The sequence below is a fragment of the Thalassophryne amazonica genome, chromosome 14 (assembly GCF_902500255.1).
Source record: "Thalassophryne amazonica chromosome 14, fThaAma1.1, whole genome shotgun sequence".
In the NCBI taxonomy this organism is placed as follows: Eukaryota; Metazoa; Chordata; class Actinopteri; order Batrachoidiformes; family Batrachoididae; genus Thalassophryne; species Thalassophryne amazonica.
In genome coordinates, this window is record NC_047116.1 from 19,783,926 (window position 1) to 19,803,917 (window position 19,992).

A 19,992-nucleotide genomic window follows, 5' to 3' on the forward strand; every position below is an offset into this window, starting at 1 on the left:
CTGCACACACCTGATGCCGGAGCTCTTATATTTCTACTTCTGGCAAAATTACAATATCTTCTATTAACCCGCTGGTGGGGGAGGGAAGGAGGATAATCAAACTCACGGCAGAATGAATGACGTATGCGTTGACCTGTACCGCCTTCACGCTGCCGTCACGTGTCCAGACACCGCTGCGTGCACTCGGCTGACTCACCTGTCGTCCGTCGACTCAGCGCAGCCACGTCACTGTGACCACGCCCCTCGCGGGCAAGTCTTCAATAGTGTAGACGTCCCAAACTAAAAAAACTAAATAAAATAATTGCAAAAATAGCAACGGTTTGTATGTTACATATACAACGTTCGCAAAAGCATAACTTGTACTATATAAATATTATCTTAAACCCGTGCTGGGATTTTGATTCACCAATAATTTTGTGAGGCTGCTCGCGTATTCTCACCCCCCTCTTTCCGTGAAGTGGTATCGTCCGAAACAGAGCTGAGCTGGAGGATTATCAGGGTGACGGAAGAAGAGTCGGCTTTCGGTTGTAGAAATATTTATTATTAATAACTGTAGTCATTTGGTTGTTTTGTTCCGACGCGTATCGCAGTTTAAGAAATGTCAACCCCTGCCAGAAGGAGACTTATGAGAGATTTTAAGCGGTGAGTTAATGATGCCAGTCGTGGTTTGTCAAAGTAGCTAAGCTAACACTGTTAGCGTAGCTATTAAAGAGAAAGAGAATTAAAGATGACTTTTCACTTCGATATTCAAATACCTTTTTGGGCACGTGAATTAATATTTAATGTTTAATCGTGAAATGTGTTGTAAGCGTAACGAGAAGATAAGCGGTAGTATCTGCTGCTAACAAGCTGTTTGATTTTTCAGGTTGTGAACCTGTTCTACCAAACCAAATGAAAAATACCACGGAACCAACCTTAGTCCTCGTCCTGTTTTATGCCACTGTTAATTGAACATTTTTAACATATGGACAGCTGATTTGACTGAACTTTCACCTTTTATTTCTTTGAGATATGTGATGGGAATTATACTTTATACACTTTAGAGTATTGACTAAACACATAAACTTGCCCACCAAGTTAATTTAGTTAAATAACCTTTATTTATTTTTTCCATTTCAGACGTGCACTAGATGCTGGAGATTATTTTTCTGAATTTTGTTAAATGATGTCTTGTTTAAAAAGCATCATGGACAATTATTTACTCGCCCCAAAAGTATCAGTTCTGTACATTTTTCCCGTGTTGGTAACACCTGATTACACAGTAAAATGTACATGACAGTCATATGATTGTTTTCTTTTAATAATAAACCTTTAATAAAATTTTGTGGTTACAAAAAAAATGTATGTGCGTGCCACACAGCTTGTGTGGACTGTAACCCAAAAGGAATAAATGCTCTCATCTTGTACGCCTTGATCTTAAGAGAGCATAGAGGAAGAGCAAACTGATGGAAATTTGGTGAACTTTGATGCTCCAGAGAGCTCAAAAAGGCAGTTTTGTTTAGCTTATGTAATAGCAAGACCAAAGTAGTAGTAAAAAAAAAAAAAAAGACTCCGCTTCAATGCAAACAACTGGATTTAATGTAAACTCACCACCAACATTTTGACTGAAAAATTCTTCCTTGGGGTATTAAAAAAAAAATACAAACAAAAATGTTTTGTTACTATTAAAATGAGAGAAAGGCAGCCGGTCTGCTGTGTGCGAGTCTGATCTCATCAGATCTCGAAGCTAAGCAGAGCTCTGGGTAGGATAGTATCTCACTGACACACGACTGGTGGAGAGGAGGCGGTGACGTAATCGTGCTGGAAAGGCCATAACTTTCTCATATACAATCTCACTAAATGGGTCCTTCCGACACGTGCGCACATAGCGGCTGACTGTCCGCTGAATGCTGTCCGGAGCGGCAGCGAAAATTACGGCCACAAATCTCGAGCAGTCTGCACACATACCATTTGAGCGGCACTGACGCATCCTTTGCAAGGACATGGAATTGCGTGCAAATGCTGCTCGGCCCTCACGGATGTTCAGCGCCACTGCTGTGGCTGAGATGACCACACATTTGCACACACAGTGCTGAGGATGGATGTGGACTATTACATAGTTATTATGTGAAAGAAGCTATGAAAATGCCCCCAACTTTAGGCAGAAAAAGCACTGTAAATAACAAATAAATAATAATAATTTTAAAAAAATTAAGAAAACTGTGAACAGCCACTCATGGACTTAGAGAATGATGTCCACTGAGCTGTGTCTCTCAGGTTTCATTGACCTCTTCACAGACAATGAAAATAAAACAATAAATCTGGAATTCCTCGTCCACATTCCTCACACAGGTGAAGTCCGCTGTCCCTGTGCCGGCCAGCAGCATTAGACTACAGTCCTCAGAAAAATAAATAAGAGAAAATCTGCTTTGTGGCCGGGCACGACATGTAAAGTGTGCCTTCACAGCCGCACTGTGCCTTCACAGCCGGGGCACGCATAAAACTGAGTTCCGTTAGATGGCACGACTCTGATGTGGTAATACATGATGCACGAGCATCTTGATCCTTTGGATGGGGTTGGTAAGGTTAGACCTTACTTGTTTGAAGTGCCTTGAGGCAACTTTGTTGTGATTTAATGATATATAAATGAAATAAATTGAATTGGATGTGCTCTGATAAAAATAAAAGAATGAAGCCAGAGTGTTGTCATTGTCTGTCCAGCACGGCGTGCGCAGCGGGTGCGTGCTGACGACGAGCATTAAATTTAAATCCACTTCTGTCCTCAGAATAATACACCATAAATCTGGTTTGTGCAGGTTGTCCATAGCCACACGGGACGTGTCCCACCCACGCGTAAATACATAATTAAATAAATAATTAAACACAATGAATCTGTCTGTGCAGCTTTCATTTTTTTTTTTTTTTTTTGGACACCTTGAGGAAGACTTTGGATTGCAGCATTGGTGACTATACATTAAATACTGCCCCCACCCCCCAATCAAAGCAGAGTTTTGTGCGACTAATTTAGCCTCATTTGTATTTGTTTTTTTATTGGCATCTTTTCAGTATTGGTATGTGCTCCCCTTTATTTAGTTTTTATTTTGTGGCCTACATGGCAGCCCAAAGACCCTGAGGGATGCAGTGGCAGCTTTAATGTGAGCTAATAATTTAAGCTAGTAAGGGTTTGATATGAAATGTTAGGAGTCATTGCCATTTTTTATTTACATATCAGCAGCTGTATCATATCAGATTTTTTTTTTTTTTACTCTAATATTGGTATCGCATCAGCCCCCATAAAATCCTTATCAGTTGGATTCTAGTCAAAATAAATTCTTGAAGACATGAGGAAGCTGATGCTTGATATAAATTAGTCTGTGAATGGTCACAAAGATATTGCTAGGGCTCTCAGATCCATTAAACCAAGATGGAATGAGCCAGCAGTAGTGGATGGATCGATGGAAAGGTTGGCTTTGTCATATTTGATTTCTCCTTCCTCTCTTCATGAAGGTTACAAGAAGATCCTCCAGCTGGTGTCAGTGGTGCCCCATCTGAAAACAACATTATGGTCTGGAATGCTGTCATATTTGGGTGAGTTATTGATCCATACAGGTAATGTACATGGGATATATTTTATACAGTAGTACTGTTGATTTAAAAATTCCCTCCTTCCTTCACAGCCCTGAAGGAACGCCTTTTGAGGATGGTAAGTGTTTATTATATTACATTGTTATTGATGTGTGGGTGTGGCCAGCTTCCTCTGTGTTTACGTATGCATCCTTTGCAGTATCAGAACGGTAGTAGAGAAGCTTGAATCTTCGACTGGACTGGGTTGCTTAAGATTCAAGCTTCTCTACTATGAAAACCCCCTTCTGTCTGATCATTTCTTAATAACATTTACATTTACTCTGATGGACTACCCAGCAGTGGGGAATAAGTTTCATTACAGTAGAAGTCTTTCAGAAAGCGCTGTAACTAGGTTTAAGGATATGATTCCTTCATGTTCTCCAATGCCATATACCAACACAGGGCAGAGTAGCTACCTAAACTATGCGAGTGAGATAGATTATCTCGTCAATAGTTTTACATCCTCATTGAGGACAACTTTGGATGCTGTAGCTCCTCTGAAAAAGAGAGCCTTAAATCAGACGTGCCTGACCCCGTGGTATAACTCACAAACTCACAGCTTAAAGCAGATAACCCGTAAGTTGGAGAGGAAATGGCGTCTCACTAATTTAGAAGATCTTCACTTAACCTGGAAAAAGAGTCTGTTGCTCTATAAAAAAGCCCTCCGTAAAGCTAGGACATCTTACTACTCATCACTAATTGAAGAAAATAAGAACAACCCCAGGTTTCTTTTCAGCACTGTGGCCAGGCTGACAGAGTCAGAGCTCTATTGAGCCGAGTATTCCTTTAACTTTAACTAGTAATGACTTCATGACTTTCTTTGCTAATAAAATTTTAACTATTAGAGAAAAAATTACTCATAACCATCCCAAAGACATATCGTTATCTTTGGCTGCTTTCAGTGACGCTGGTATTTGGTTAGACTCTTTCTCTCCGATTGTTCTGAGTTATTTTCATTAGTTACTTCCTCCAAACCATCAACATGTCTATTAGACCCCATTCCTACCAGGCTGCTCAAGGAAGCCCTACCATTAATTAGTGCTTCAATCTTAAATATGATCAGTCTATCTTTATTAGTTGGCTATGTACCACAAGCTTTTAAGGTGGCAGTAATGAAACCATTACTTAAAAAGCCATCACTTGACCCAGCTATCTTAGCTAATTATAGGCCAATCTCTAACCTTCCTTTTCTCTCAAAAATTCTTGAAAGGGTAGTTGTAAAACAGCTAACTGATCATCTGCAGAGGAATGGTCTATTTGAAGAGTTTCAGTCAGGTTTCAGAATTCATCATAGTACAGAAACAGCATTAGTGAAGGTTACAAATGATCTTCTTATGGCCTCAGACAGTGGATTCATCTCTGTGCTTGTTCTCTTAGACCTCAGTGCTGCTTCTGATACTGTTGACCATAAAATTTTATTACAGAGATTAGAGCATGCCATAGGTATTAAAGACACTGCGCTGCGGTGGTTTGAATCATATTTATCTAATAGATTACAATTTGTTCATGTAAATGGGGAATCTTCTTCACAGACTAAGGTTAATTATGGAGTTCCACAAGGTTCTGTGCTAGGACCAATTTTATTCACTTTATACATGCTTCCCTTAGGCAGTATTATTAGACAGCATTGCTTAAATTTTCATTGTTACGCAGATGATACCCAGCTTTATCTATCCATGAAGCCAGAGGACACACACCAATTAGCTAAACTGCAGGATTGTCTTACAGACATAAAGACATGGATGACCTCTAATTTCCTGCTTTTAAACTCAGATAAAACTGAAGTTATTGTACTTGGCCCCACAAATCTTAGAAACATGGTGTCTAACCAGATCCTTACTCTCGATGGCATTACCCTGACCTCTAGTAATACTGTGAGAAATCTTGGAGTCATTTTTGATCAGGATATGTCATTCAATGCGCATATTAAACAAATATGTAGGACTGCTTTTTTGCATTTGCGCAATATCTCTAAAATTAGAAAGGTCTTGTCTCAGAGTGATGCTGAAAAACTAATTCATGCATTTATTTCCTCTAGGCTGGACTATTGTAATTCATTATTATCAGATTGTCCTAAAAGTTCCCTGAAAAGCCTTCAGTTAATTCAAAATGCTGCAGCTAGAGTACTGACAGGGACTGGAAGGAGAGAGCATATCTCACCCATATTGGCCTCTCTTCATTGGCTTCCTGTTAATTCTAGAACAGAATTTAAAATTCTTCTTCTTACTTATAAGGTTTTGAATAATCAGGTCCCATCTTATCTTAGGGACCTCATAGTACCATATCACCCCAATAGAGCGCTTCGCTCTCAGACTGCAGGCTTACTTGTAGTTCCTAGGGTTTGTAAGAGTAGAATGGGAGGCAGAGCCTTCAGCTTTCAGGCTCCTCTCCTGTGGAACCAGCTCCCAATTCAGATCAGGGAGACAGACACCCTCTACTTTTAAAATTAGCCTTAAAACTTTCCTTTTTGCTAAAGCTTATAGTTAGGGCTGGATCAGGTGACCCTGAACCATCCCTTAGTTATGCTGCTATAGACTTAGACTGCTGGGGGGTTCCCATGATGCACCCACTTTTTCTCTTTTTGCTCTGTATGCACCACTCTGCATTTAATCATTAGTGATTGATCTCTGCTCCCCTCCACAGCATGTCTTTTTCCTTGTTCTCTCCCTCAGCCCCAACCAGTCCCAGCAGAAGACTGCCCCTCCCTGAGCCTGGTTCTGCTGGAGGTTTCTTCCTGTTAAAAGGGAGTTTTTCCTTCCCACTGTCGCCAAGTGCTTGCTCACATGGGGTCATTTTGACCGTTGGGGTTTTTCCATAATTATTGTATGGCTTTGCCTTACAATATAAAGAGCCTTGGGGCAACTGTTTGTTGTGATTTGGCGCTATATAAATAAAATTTTGATTTGATTTGAATATGGATGAAATGTGGTGTAAGGGTTGTTCATTACACACGCACACCTCATTTGCACATAGCTGTGCATAGCCTTGATAGCCATTTACACATTAATAGGGCTGAAAGTAAGAATTACTTTCATAATCAAATAATTGATCGGTTATTTTCTTGATTAGTCAGTTAGCTATGTTGATGGAAAAAATGATTTTCATGACTTTAACCTTTCTTGGTTACATTTCGTGTTGAAGACTACGATATATTACATATATACTGCCATTATACATACAGTATGGAAATAAAATGAGGTATGAATCATAAATAAATAATTTGAATGAGTTGTCAACTATAAAGTGCAAGTGTTAATATTGTGAGTTTGTATCTTTATGCTTTTGGCAAAGGTACATTTAACTAGTACCACGCACGTCAAGTGTAGTGGCTGATGTCGCTTTATTTTTTCTGCCACAGGTACCTTTAAACTTACTGTAGAGTTCACAGAAGAATACCCAAACAAACCCCCAACAGTACGATTTGTGTCCAAGATGTTTCACCCAAATGGTAAGCATCATGGTTTATTTAGTGTTAAAATGAGTGGATTGTGTGTAACGCTGTCTTCTTGATCCACAGTTTATGCAGATGGTAGTATATGTTTGGATATCCTGCAGAATCGTTGGAGTCCCACTTACGATGTGTCCTCTATTCTTACATCCATCCAGGTATGAAGAGCAAATGGGGGGGGGCACTAGAACCAGGGTACTTTAGTTTCTGATTAAATTCTGACTGTGGAATTCTGTAAAGTTTGTTATTCAAAACCATTCTTTTTAAAAAACAAAGTCAACATTGCCATATTAGATATTTCAAAACCTGACCTGTTGCATTTTTTTATGGTGGTATTGGCTGTTGCTATATTTATTTTGGTGTCCTAAGGTTAGGAAACAAAATAGTCTGTGCAGGACTGTCATGCCAGTTTCACACCACGTGTGTGTGTTTCTGAGATGCTGAAGTTCCACGTGCATCACTGCTCCAGCTGGCTCAGTCTTTGTATATCATTTGTCTTTGATCATGGTTTTACCTCACACTCCATCTTCCATGAAATACCTTCTTTTAAGAAGTGATTTTAAGTGTTAGTCATCTTGTTTTTGTTTATACATATTTTACTGGCTCTTGTAGCTGAACAAATTGGCTGACATGTTGAACAGTTTAGAATATACAAAACACAAAATAACAAATGCATATGAACTTATCATCTGATCCAGCAGCTTTTCCTTCTGTTTTTTTAAGATTACTGTGAATCCGGAGGGGTACCGAGGAGCATTAAAAAAAAAAAAAAAAATTAGTAGTAATGACCAGAAAATTGACTTGTAACGGAATAGCAGTCATGTGACTTTTGCAATGGTGGAAGATTTGTCATGTGACCTCTTCCCCAGATGTAGAAACTAAAGTAAAAGGTGTTAATTATTTAATGTTGCTGCCATGACGTCAAAATGTTTTTGTAGCTCGCTTCATACGTGAAAAGTAGGTGCCTGCTAGAATTTGTAGAGGGGCACAGCAGCGTCTATGTGAGATGTGCATGTGTGGCTCTTTCCTCATGTAGGCTGTGTGCATGCTGCAACTTAACATGGCTGCTGAAATGAAAACTGACACGCTGTGCAGCCCCCCCCCCCCCCTTTTTTTTCACTTGATGAGTTTCAGGCAAAAGGTGTTGAATACAGTAGTGTTCAGAATAATAGTAGTGCTATGTGACTAAAAAGATTAATCCAGGTTTTGATTATATTTCTTATTGTTACATGGGAAACAAGGTACCAGTAGATTCTCACAAATCCAACAAGACCAAGCATTCATGATATACACACTCTTAAGGCTATGAAATTGGGCTATTAGTAAAAAAAAAAAAAAGTAGAGAAGGGGGTGTTCACAATAATAGTAGCATCTGCTGTTGATGCTACAAACTCAAAACTATTATGTTCAAACTGCTTTTTTAGCAATCCTGTGAATCACTAAATTAGTATTTAGTTGTATAACCACAGTTTTTCATGATTTCTTCACATCTGCGAGGCATTAATTTTTTTTGGTTTGGAACCAAGATTTTGCTTGTTTACTAGTGTGCTTGGGGTCATTGTCTTGTTGAAACACCCATTTCAAGGACATGTTCTCTTCAGCATAAAGCAACATGACCTTCAAGTATTTTCACATATCCAGACTGATCCATGATACCTGGTATGCAATATATAGGCCCAACACCATAGTAGGAGAAACATGCCCATATCATGATGCTTGCACCACCATGCTTCACTGTCTTCACTGTGAACTGTGGCTTGAATTCAGAGTTTGGGGGTCGTCTCACAAACTGTCTGCGGCCCTTGGACCCAAAAAGAACAATTTTACTCTCATCAGTCCACAAAATATTCCTCCATTTCTCTTTAGGCCAGTTTGTGTGTTCTTTGGAAATTGTAACCTTTTCTGCACGTCTTCTATTTAACAGAGGGACTTTGCGGGGGATTCTTGCAAATAAATTAGCTTCACACAGGCGTCTTCTGTCACAGCACTTACAGGTAACTCCAGACTGTCTTTGATCATCCTGGAGCTGATCAATGGGTGAGCCTTTGCCATTCTGTTTATTCTTCTATCCATTTTGATGGTTGTTTTCCATTTTCTTTCACGTGTCTGTTTTTTTTTTTTTTTGTCCATTTTAAAGCATTGGAGATCATTGTAGATGAACAGCCTATATTTTTTTGCACCTGCGTATACGTTTTCCCCTCTCCAATCAACTTTTTCATCAAACTACGCATTGTTCTTCTGAACCATGTCTTGAATGTCCCATTTTCCTCAGGCTTTCAAAGAGAAAAGCATGTTCAACAGGTGCTGGCTTCATCCTTACATAAGGGACACCTGATTCACACCTGTTTGTTACACAAAATTGACAAACTCACTGCACTACTATTATTGTGAACACCCCCTTTTCTACTTTTTTTACTAATAGCCCAATTTCATAGCCTTAAGAGTGTGCATATCATGAATGCTTGGTCTTGTTGGATTTGTGAGAATCTACTGAATCTACTGGTACCTTGTTTCCCATGTAACAATAAGAAATATACTCAAAACCTGGATTAATCTTTTTAGTCACATAGCACTACTATTATTCTGAACACTACTGTATGTGGGCAGGTTGCAGTTACAGGTTTCACCTGATGATCTGAATGTAACTTCTCAGCTTGGTATAAATATGTGCTTGTTTAAACAGATGATGTGAATCTGTACTGTGTGCAGGGTTCAGGGTGGGTGTTGCTTCACAGTTTTGACAGAAACCTGAAGGTCACGTCTCATTAACTATTAAAACCCATTTACATAGCTAAAAGTAAAAATAATAAAAACTGGTGAAGTAAGAACAAGATTGTTTGACATTTTTTATTAGATAACCTTTAATCTTTGGTTTTGTGGTGTGTGGGCAGTACTTTGGTAAGAGTGTTGTAAAATGTTTTTTCTCCACAGTCCCTGCTCGATGAACCGAACCCCAACAGTCCCGCCAACAGCCAGGCAGCTCAGCTTTACCAGGAGAACAAGCGGGAGTACGAGAAACGAGTTTCTGCCATCGTAGAACAAAGCTGGAGAGACAGTTGACCTGAACAACCCCAAAGTTGCTGTGTGCTGCAACCTTTACCACATTTTTTTGGACACCTCACCTTTTTGATTTAAGATTTTATGCACTTTACCTTCAACTTTTTTATGATTTCTTACACAAAGGATTTTTTTTTTCTCCTTCTTTATAATCCTTTTTTCAGTCTGCTGGAGGAAATGTGCTGAATCTTGCCTTGATATTTTCTTCTGTATGGACTCGGGATCGTCAATGAAGAATTTTGCTTCTTGTTGCGATGTGTCTCTGAGCCACTGCTGTTTTTTCGTCGGGTTGTAATTTGATTTTTTTTTTTTTTTTTTTTTTTTATGTAAATTGGGGAAAGCACCTCATCACTATGATACAGACTTGATTATTTTTTATTATTTTTAGCCTTTGTTGTGAACTGTTACAAGCACAAGTCTTTTCACCTTCCTGTTTGGTTCTCGTGTATATAAAGGAAGTTGTATCCCACGTGTTGTCACGTAAATCCATCACGTTGTGCAACCTCACACCAAACAATAGTCAGCAAAAGTGTGATTTTGATTTAATAGTCAGTCAGACAGTAAGTTATGTGAGCATCAATTCCAGATTAAAAAAAAAGTCTTTAAGCATATTTAAAAACTAAAGGGGGCGAGGTTTAACGCCAGTCACAATTCATTAGAACTTAAAAACCTCACAAAAATTAAGTCTGGTTTAGATTTTAACAGTTAAAATCAGGCTCCAACTGGTTTAGTTAAAGTGCAATTAATGTTAAGTTTGAATCCATCTCAAGGATGGCAACTGTGGTAAACTGTTTTTTACATTGTTTAAAGAAAAGCAGTGGGAAGTATTTGTTACATATGTCATAGAGGTCTGAAACGAGCTATGTCAGCCCTAAATGTTTATACCCAGAGAATGTCTGACAACAATCATAGAACTGTGGGACTTTGGTGACATTAAACCTCAAACACGTGAAAATGCAAAAGGGAGATAACTTGCTTTGCATTACATGACCCGTTAGTGTGAGCACAACTATTCTCAATTCTGCTCCTTGAAAGTAAAACCTGAATGAAAAACTCAAATCAGAGCTTTTTACACAGGTTAAATGACTGCCTGTGTAGAAATCCACTTGCTCAAAAAAAAAACAAAAAAACATCTTCGTCTGAGAATTACTTAAAAGTTAGTTACTTCTATAAGAAAAAATATTTTGGCAGGTGTTTTGACACGTTCCTCTTTTACATCTTTGAGAACTTTTACCAACCTTGTTTCCACTAGAGTCTGACTCCAATAGGCCTTTCACACCGGCAGCATCGAGGGCGTTTTTAATCTCCAAAGCTTCTCCAATGCCCTCGACACTTGCAGTGTGAAAGGCCCATAAGGCCACCATGATTTTTAATAAAATGGAGCCCAGCCAACCAATGACTGGAGTGAATGTGAATAAATAACTTTTACATGTTCATATAACTGCATGAGATACCGTAAGGTCGAACAGTGTGTGTTGAAATACTAGGGTGATTCTTTAACTACGGGCACTATTGGCCTTGTAAATGTAATTTCCACCACACCATTGCCTTACAATATAAAGCACCTTGGGGCAACTGTTTGTTGTGATTTGGCGCTATATACATGTGCTCTGATGTCAACTACCCAAACAATCTTTCATACAAAGTGTTTAAGGGGACATTACAGTGTTGTGGTGGAAATTACGGCAATAGTGTGGGACAACTACATTCTGTTTAAGAAAAATCACAACAGTCGTATGACACTGAATACCCCAATTATGTTTTGATTATTTTACTGATATTTTATTGAGATATTTTAAAACATTAGAAAAAACATTTCTTTACCATTCATTTTTATCATTGAAGATCAAAAGTCTGGGTGTGGGACAAGCACAAAACGGCAATATTTGCATATAATGATGCTGAAAAAAGGTGAAAGTCATCATAGACTACTAGAACAAATTTCTTAACACACTTTCATTGTAAAGATAACTATAAAAGTGTGACATTTCCCCTTTTTTCTGTTTTTCATACAATATGATCAAAGGACATAAGTGCCCGTAGTCTAAGAATCACCCACTAATGCTTACCTGGAGGTTTAATGGAGTCTTGTATTGGTAATCCAGGTAAGTGTGAGAGGTAACTGCTTTAAAATATTTTACGAGTGCACTGGTTTGATGTGCCATTAAACTTAAACCAGGAATCACCTGCTTTTGAAATGGTTTCAAAGGATTTCAAAACTATCGACTCTATCCTGGAGTGGAATTTGAAGGGGGGAAAAAACCCATACATTTTTAGTTATCTGACGTTTTATAGCTGTAGTTCAAATACCACCACATGAAGTCTGGATTCCCATCTGAAGCAGAGCTGCAGGACTGCAGCCAAATTTATTTTGTCTGTTTTATTTGAGTCATGTTGATGCTGCATGCATGATGAAAGACAACGATACTGGTTTAAAGTGCAGGACAGTCTGGTCCAAACATGCACAGTGGACTGTGTGTGTTCTTCAAATAATCCTGTTGGGGAGGAGAATCGTGTTTTCCAGCTATGCTATAAAAATAACTAAATAGTTTCCTCTAATGACTTATGGGTATTACGTGTAAATGGCAGATAGATGGATGTTGCTGCTTACAGTGTTCGTGGTTGTGGGCGGAGCAGGCTACCTGTTGTAGGCTCTCTCTTTCTTGGCCCGCTCTAAGGCCTTGTCCATGGTCTTCTCGTTCTCCCCCCTGCACTTGGGGCAGAACCACTTTCCTTTGGGCTTATGATGGAGACCAACACAGGAGAAGTGAAACCACTCAATGGGACACTCGTCGTTATCGCAGCCGATCATCTCGCCGTAGGACACCTGCTCACATAGGCAGTACGTAGGCTCATCCGGGTCGATGGGCAGGTCTGGAGGGGACACTTCCCGCTCAGACTTTCCTTTGGACCTCTTCTTCTTCTTTGAGGATGTTTTGGCTCTCTTCTCTCTGGTCGCTCCTGCTCCCACTTCCTCGGTGTGATCCAGACCACTGTAACTTTCCCGGCTTTCTCCGTTTTTCTGACGTCTGGAGCGTTTCCCTCCAGTCTTGTCTCCTCCGCCGGCGCCTGGAGTCACCTCCTCGCGTTTCTTGTCGTGGTGACCTGCTTTGCCAGGGGCCGCGGCGGCTGACGATGATGACGACGATGACATGGAGGCTGCGGTGGTTGTGAGGGAGGTCGCTGTGGTGACGTGACTCTCGGGTACTTCCTGAGATGAATGCAGAAGTTTGGAATGCCAATCTATTTGTCGCGTACGGTTTTCGACCAGCTCCACCTGAAACAAAGAATAATGTTCATTCAAATGCCTGCCTGTGAAAAGAAACTGATCTCGCCTTGTCTGGGCAGATTTTGCTGACATCCGTTTTTGAGATTCAAACTATGAACTCATGGATATCTACTGAAAGTCAGTCCACCCACATTTTCGTGATTCCATGACTGCGGAAATTAATGCAAAAATCAAGTCTACCGCATTTTTTTTGCTTCACCGCATATTTTCCCAGTTAGTGTATAAAATGATACAAAACCTCCCACCGCCCCCTCATTCATGTTTCACGGCCAGCAACAAGCCTCATCTACCATCACAGCCCAAAGCACCATGCGCTTCACGAGCGTGGGGGCAAATGATTTTGCAGCCGTCATGATGGAGGATGCTCTGCAATAGGCTTTCAGCGTATCCAGGGTGTACCCCGCCTCTCGACCTATGACTGCTGGGATCAGCTCCAGCCCCCCATCCGTCAGCCTTGACTGGGTTCAAAAGATACATAAAATGAAGGAATGATGGCTGATATCATGACTGCAGTTCTCATGACATTAAGTCAGATAAATCAGAGCACTGAATTTTCAAGAGCGTTTCAGAGCAAAAAACAAAAATCCAACCCATCCATACATTCAAATAATTTTTTCCCCTGAAATTTACTTTGTAATTTCCAACATGTCACGAACATATCGTAACAGGTTCTTCTTCTGGCTGCTCTGTTAGGTGTCACCACAGCAGCTCATCATCATCCTGACATGTAGTGATCAAATAATTTGTAGCACAATACAATCAAAACTCACTGATGGGCTGATGACAAAAATGAAAAAGAATAGCAGCAAAATATCTCACATTTTCAGAAGTCTCACACACACCCCAAAAAAAGTCAAATCCCAGAGGGACTTTCAAATCAGAAACAGGAATTCAGTCCCCAGTTTAACTTCATCAGCATGGAGCCTCCAGGTGATGGGAAATTAATCTGGTATTAATTGGACTAGTAAGCATTTGGTGAGGTGCCTACTGAGCTTCTGAGGAGATGTTTGTCCTGACACGCGAGATCAGCTGCTCCTGAGTGGCTCAATGGAAACCTCCCCTTTTTGTTTGAATACAAACATGTCAGCCCGGGAAGCTGCAGGATACAGACACATTGATACTTGCAGGAGAAACCCGAGTGCTGATCATGACGTACCATTTGACTGGCGATCTGGATCTTCTCATCTCCAAGCTCCTGGCTGCGGATCAGGGCCCTCTGAATGGATAACTGAAGCTTACGACGCTGAAGGGAGTCAGATTCCTGCCGATAGCGTTCATAAGCATCATCGAGCTCCTTCAGAACATCTGAACAAGATATCCAAAAGAGAGAGAGGAAAAAAGTTACTAAAAAACGTGAAAAAAAATGCACATTTTTACAAATCGTAAAACACATTGATAATTATGGTACATGCATTATAAATTACAATAAATAAAATTATTGCCAGTGTTGTTGCATTTTCATTATGGCGTGTGCAGAGAATTCTTTCTGAAGCTTTGCTAAACACTTTCCTCGAGTGGTCGGGACATTCTATCTACAGCAAGAAGGTCTTGTTATGATGTAGTTTTGTTGCATTTGGAAGCGTTGACAATCATGCACATGTGATTAAACTTATATATGACTACAGTGTAGTTTTGTGAGGACTGGGACGGGTACTCAGCACGCACCGTGGGATACATGTGTCTGCGTGCACCCGGTACGCCAAGTGGGTAAAGTTTGACAAATCAGGAGGTCAGATTCATTGTTTCAGCTATTTGAGGGGTGCCAAGAGGAGAGAACAACAAATATGTCTAACTACACCAGTCTGGACACACAGCAACAGCGTACTGTTACGATTATGTGCTCACCTGGTACACTTTCTAAGCGCGTTGAACACATTGGAGTCATATGAGAAAATATATTTAGAAGCAGTGTTGCACATAACTGGTACTCATGGTGCTCAAAATCACTGATGCACAGCAGACAGAGGGAAACACTTCCTACAATCCGTCATTGTTTTCCTCCTATGAAGTGCTTCCTTTGTGTTTTCTGCTGCACATCATTTATTTTTAGCACGCACAAGCACCATGAGTACCAGTTATGTGCATGCCTGTTTATATGCTATAATAGCTGCAAATATTTGGTCTTTATAAAGCTGTATTATGTTGTAGCCTTATCTGTAAAATACAAGAACACAGGACCACAGCACATTGTTGAGCTCAGTTAAATGTCCCTTGAGTGACACAATTTCAAACACATCATTTGTCTTTTTCACATCAATCAGGACCAACTACATGACTTTTTTTGTTTCCACGAAATGTTGAATGAGATGAAATTTGTGAATTATTTCTTTGTAAGAAATTATTACAAATGCTCCATTGAAGCATTACCAAAAGAATTTCAGTTTTCAGTTTAATATGGGTTTCATGGCATGTATCACACATGCAGTTGATTGAACTATAAGTACATTAAAAACAGAGTGGCACCTTATCGACACGTGTACTCTGTGGTTTCATTACCTTGATACTTTGCATCGATTTCCTTCATGAGAGACACACTCCTCTGCAAATCAAAGGGCAGCGATTCCACCAGGTCCAAATATTCCTCAACATAATTGACAACAACATGGCCTGGATCGCCATTGGTCGGGTTCAACATCGCCGAACCGCCTTTATCAAACCGTGCCTGTCATCCAAAATAGAAACATTTTGATTCAATCGTGGAAACGGGAACTTAGTGAACGAATATATTCACAAGGCTACGACTATGTGCAAGTTGAACTCTTATAATCAGTTTTTGCACAAATAATAAGTGTCAAGAATCTTCATAATACTTTGTGGTGTAGAGAAAATTGTAATGGCAGCAGCCAGAAACCATTATTTTACACAGTGATTCCCATAAGATATGAAAGACTATCGTGGGTGGACTGTGTACACTTTGGGGGTGGAGATCAAGACACATATTCCCTCAACAGAAAATTGCGTACATTTTAAAGTTAAAAGCATCAATTTGGTGCACTTTGAGAGCAAACTCAAGAGGCTACAACTATGATGACTTTAGTATTCTTTCTGTGTTCCAAGTCATAATTTAATCATACAGTTTTATGAATGACAGAAGTAAAAGTCACACCCACAAAGCATTTTAAATGTGACAAGCATTTATGGTTGTTTGCATGCACGCACGCACACAGTGTGTAAAACTGCGATCTGATTCCCTGCACAGAAAATGACCCAGCGCCCTGCTTCTTTGAGCCATCATCAGAGTAGGAGTAAGTTACCACAACTCGTTCATGAAAATTCATGATTTCCTTGACAATCTCATCTAGTGCCAGAACTTTGATGCTCTTGCCAGCTTCCCTGATACTCTTGGATTCCTGCAGAGTGTCCAGATCAATGACTTCTGGCTCATCATGAGGCTTCCAGTTTCAACCAAACATCCGGTTACCAACAGTGATGACAGATGCTTCAGCCTGGGTTTCAGACATGTGATAGCAGCTCCTCAGTTTATCAACAGTCTCATAAAACTCTGGTCTCACTTTCCTTATGCTCTCAAGGATGTGCTGGTATTTGGGAAGCAGTTCATCTCCTGGTTGAGTAAGGACGACTGTGGAAGACAGCCTGCGCTTCTTTGACTGGGTCGCAGAATGAGAATGTCACATCTGTGTCACCTTCCTCTGACTGTTCTCTGCCCTCAAAAGAGGCAACTGCCACTGGCTGACTCAGGTCTTGTTCCCTTTCAGCTTCTTCTCTCATTTTCTCAATGGCTTGCATATCTTTTTTGCCTGTGCTCCATTGTTTTCATCCACTTGTAATCAACAAAGTCTTCACAGTACATTTTTCTTTGAGCTTTCTGATCTTTGATAAAGTCCCACTCCATGTCACTGATCTTCACACACTTCTGCTCCAACTTCCTACAGATTACAGGGTCCTGTCAGAAGATGTCAAACACCTCCAGTGTTCGACAGTTGAATGCCTCAGCTCTCTTGGAAAAACTGTCATTTTGCTGCTGTTTGAGTGTCCGAACTGGAGTCAGAAAGTCATCATACAGATTCAAAATGTGCTTCTTTATGTGGCTGGTGTGGTTGGTGTACAGGCTGCAAAACAACCAGTGTTCCTGGAGCAGTTCAGCAAGCAGCTGAGCTGCTGCTTCCCTTGCTCACTGTGCCTGGCCAGTACCATGGGCCAAGGAGGTTTTCGGAATCACTTAAGGTGACGAAACAACACTTAGAATCCAGCCTCAGTGTACTATGGCCTACACAAAAATGTAATAGAGCCATCCCAGCATGGCAGCTGTAGTCAGGTAGGGGTCAATGAAGAATTACACAGAAGTCAAAATTTAAAAATGCTCCAATCATGTTCTGGAGTTATGGGATAAAAACAGCAAAAATGATGACAAAGGTCACTTTCAGCTTGTACAGGGGTCAGAATTTAAAGTTGCTGCAATTTCAGGAAAAATAATGCAAATTATTGTTTGGGTTAATAGAGTTCTAAAAAGGAATAGTTTGCACCATCTGTCATGCTTACTTATGTTACAGGGTAATGTGTCACATGACATAGAATCCAGTGGACACTGACCTTTACTTTGGAGACCAAACATCACAGTCAAAACCACTCCATTTATTAATCCTTTTATTTCAACCAATAATTTGCACCATTTTACTGATCTGTTGCTTGCTTTGGCCACAAGAGATACAGCACGTTCTGTATGATATTCTTGCCTGTTGGAAGCATCTCACTTGGAAACTCAGCCTTTTCTATGGAGTCTACGCCACAAAGTGTTTTTTTGGCCTGTGATCTTGTAAAGGACTTATTAGCAGCCATTTTTACTTGCAACAAGCATGCAAATGGCCAACATCTGAAATATAGCAATGGTATACTCTTATTTTACACTATTTAAACCCTTTATTCAATTCTGTCACTTTTTCTGAGAATGAAAATGAGTCTGTAGTGGCATATGGCACACATAACCATCATATTAAATTGTCTCCTGTGCTGAAAATATCTGCAAAAGTCAAAAAAGTAATATTTTAAGCATTATATGTAGCATTTTTGTCATTTTTTCAACAGTACTCGTTTTCAGAGGGTATGCACATGGGGATTTAGGTTCAGCCGATGCGTCAGGACTCAATAGATTCCTGATCAGGTCTGTCCCCGTATTTTGAAGGGGGCAATAATACACTGCAACGTTTAATTTAGCAAAATAGTACCACCTCCTAGCATGAGGACTTCCCCCCCTCCTCTCCCGTATTTTGTACGTATCAAATCAGATCATCTAATTATTGGGACTGGGTGGTGCGTCTAATTATACTGTATTTAACAGATTTCTACACAATGGGATTTTTTTTTTTAAAAGCTTTCATAGAGAAGTCAAAAGCAAACATTTCCACGTGTCAAAAATTAGATTGTCACACGGTAACATCTGTAAAACGCTTTCAGCAACAGAACGAGTAACTGATGCTATAATTATTCAAAAGGACAAAGAAAGGGTTTTTTAAAAAAAAAAAACCACTTTGGCCTTTTAAAGCGACGGAAAGCACAGCTAGCAACATTAGCTTGTTAGCATCCAACTAGTTACGTGGGTTTTGCAGTTAGTCACAGCTCACATGGTTAGATTATATCCTACATGAGTATGTAAAATCAAAATTTATATATATACCTGTGCAGATACTATTTGTTTTCTGCGTTCAGTAACGTCTGGAAATGATGCCGCTGATGGTAGGTTTTTTTTTTTTTTTTTTTTTGCTAGCGACAGAACGGCTCGTGTGGACCACTAGCTCTGTTGCCAGGCATCAGACGAAAAAACAAGCAATCTAGTGTCCAAAGCATGAAGCTCAATTAACGAGTCAAGCTCTTGAAATTTCTGTATTTAAACTAAGATTGCCCTATACCACACCCAATACTGCTACCAAAAAATGGTCTTATATTTTTTTTTATTGTAGAAATGAATGATAAACAAGTAAATGCATTATTTGTGCACATCAAATCCCCAATTCTTTACAAACCTCAAACCACTAAAAAATAAAATACGGTCTTATTACTTACAGACTTATTTGAAATTAATTATAGTTGATGAAACCAAAATAATAAACATGTTGGAAATTAATCTAAAAAACACCCCATCCCAAACCTGATCACAGTAAACAACAGAAGTCGATTTTAATAAATTGACCTGGCAACATGACCCATAGCACAAGTGAAGAATATGTTCAAGTTAATAGTTTCATGTTTCACATTATGTTGGTAAAAGAATCCCACAGCTAATGTAACATTAAGTGGGATAATTTAAAGCTAATACATATACAATTTTTTTTTCTGTTTTACAAAAGTGTAGTTTAACATCCAGACATTCTGGGTTTCAGCATCATCCATGGTCAGGGTGCAAGTTGATGTCCTTCATCCACCTCCTGGTATTAAGAAACACTAAATAAGTTGTAGCATCCAGGTTTGCAGTTATCCTGGATCAATACTGGAAGCCATACTTTCAATGACTTCCAGGACTTCCAGGACTGTGGTCAAAATGCTGAACTTGTGAAGACCTTCATTTATCTCAGCAGTGACTGTGTGTATCTCTAGGTCCTCAGACTTTGAGATTGAGATGTCTGAGATGATTTTATGGAGT

The 19,992-nt window shown here is 39.7% G+C and overlaps 2 protein-coding genes across 2 annotated transcripts; one reads left to right on the forward strand and one right to left on the reverse strand.

The window, feature by feature from the left end:
* Window positions 1-468: 468 nt before the first annotated feature.
* Window positions 469-10,585, forward strand: ube2al (ubiquitin conjugating enzyme E2 A, like). The gene is made up of 6 exons (XM_034186277.1): window positions 469-642; window positions 3,487-3,567; window positions 3,657-3,682; window positions 6,962-7,051; window positions 7,121-7,209; window positions 9,983-10,585. Exons 1-6 carry the CDS (start codon window positions 599-601, stop codon window positions 10,109-10,111), a joined length of 459 nt encoding a protein of 152 aa, XP_034042168.1. The 5' UTR covers window positions 469-598; the 3' UTR covers window positions 10,112-10,585.
* Window positions 10,586-12,471: 1,886 nt separating this feature from the next.
* ing1 (inhibitor of growth family, member 1) lies at window positions 12,472-19,162 on the reverse strand. Its single transcript, XM_034185814.1, has 4 exons — window positions 19,030-19,162; window positions 15,894-16,059; window positions 14,554-14,702; window positions 12,472-13,385 (listed from the first exon to the last, which is right to left on the reverse strand). Exons 2-4 carry the CDS (start codon window positions 16,030-16,032, stop codon window positions 12,747-12,749), a joined length of 927 nt encoding a protein of 308 aa, XP_034041705.1. The 5' UTR covers window positions 16,033-16,059; window positions 19,030-19,162; the 3' UTR covers window positions 12,472-12,746.
* Window positions 19,163-19,992: the final 830 nt, after the last annotated feature.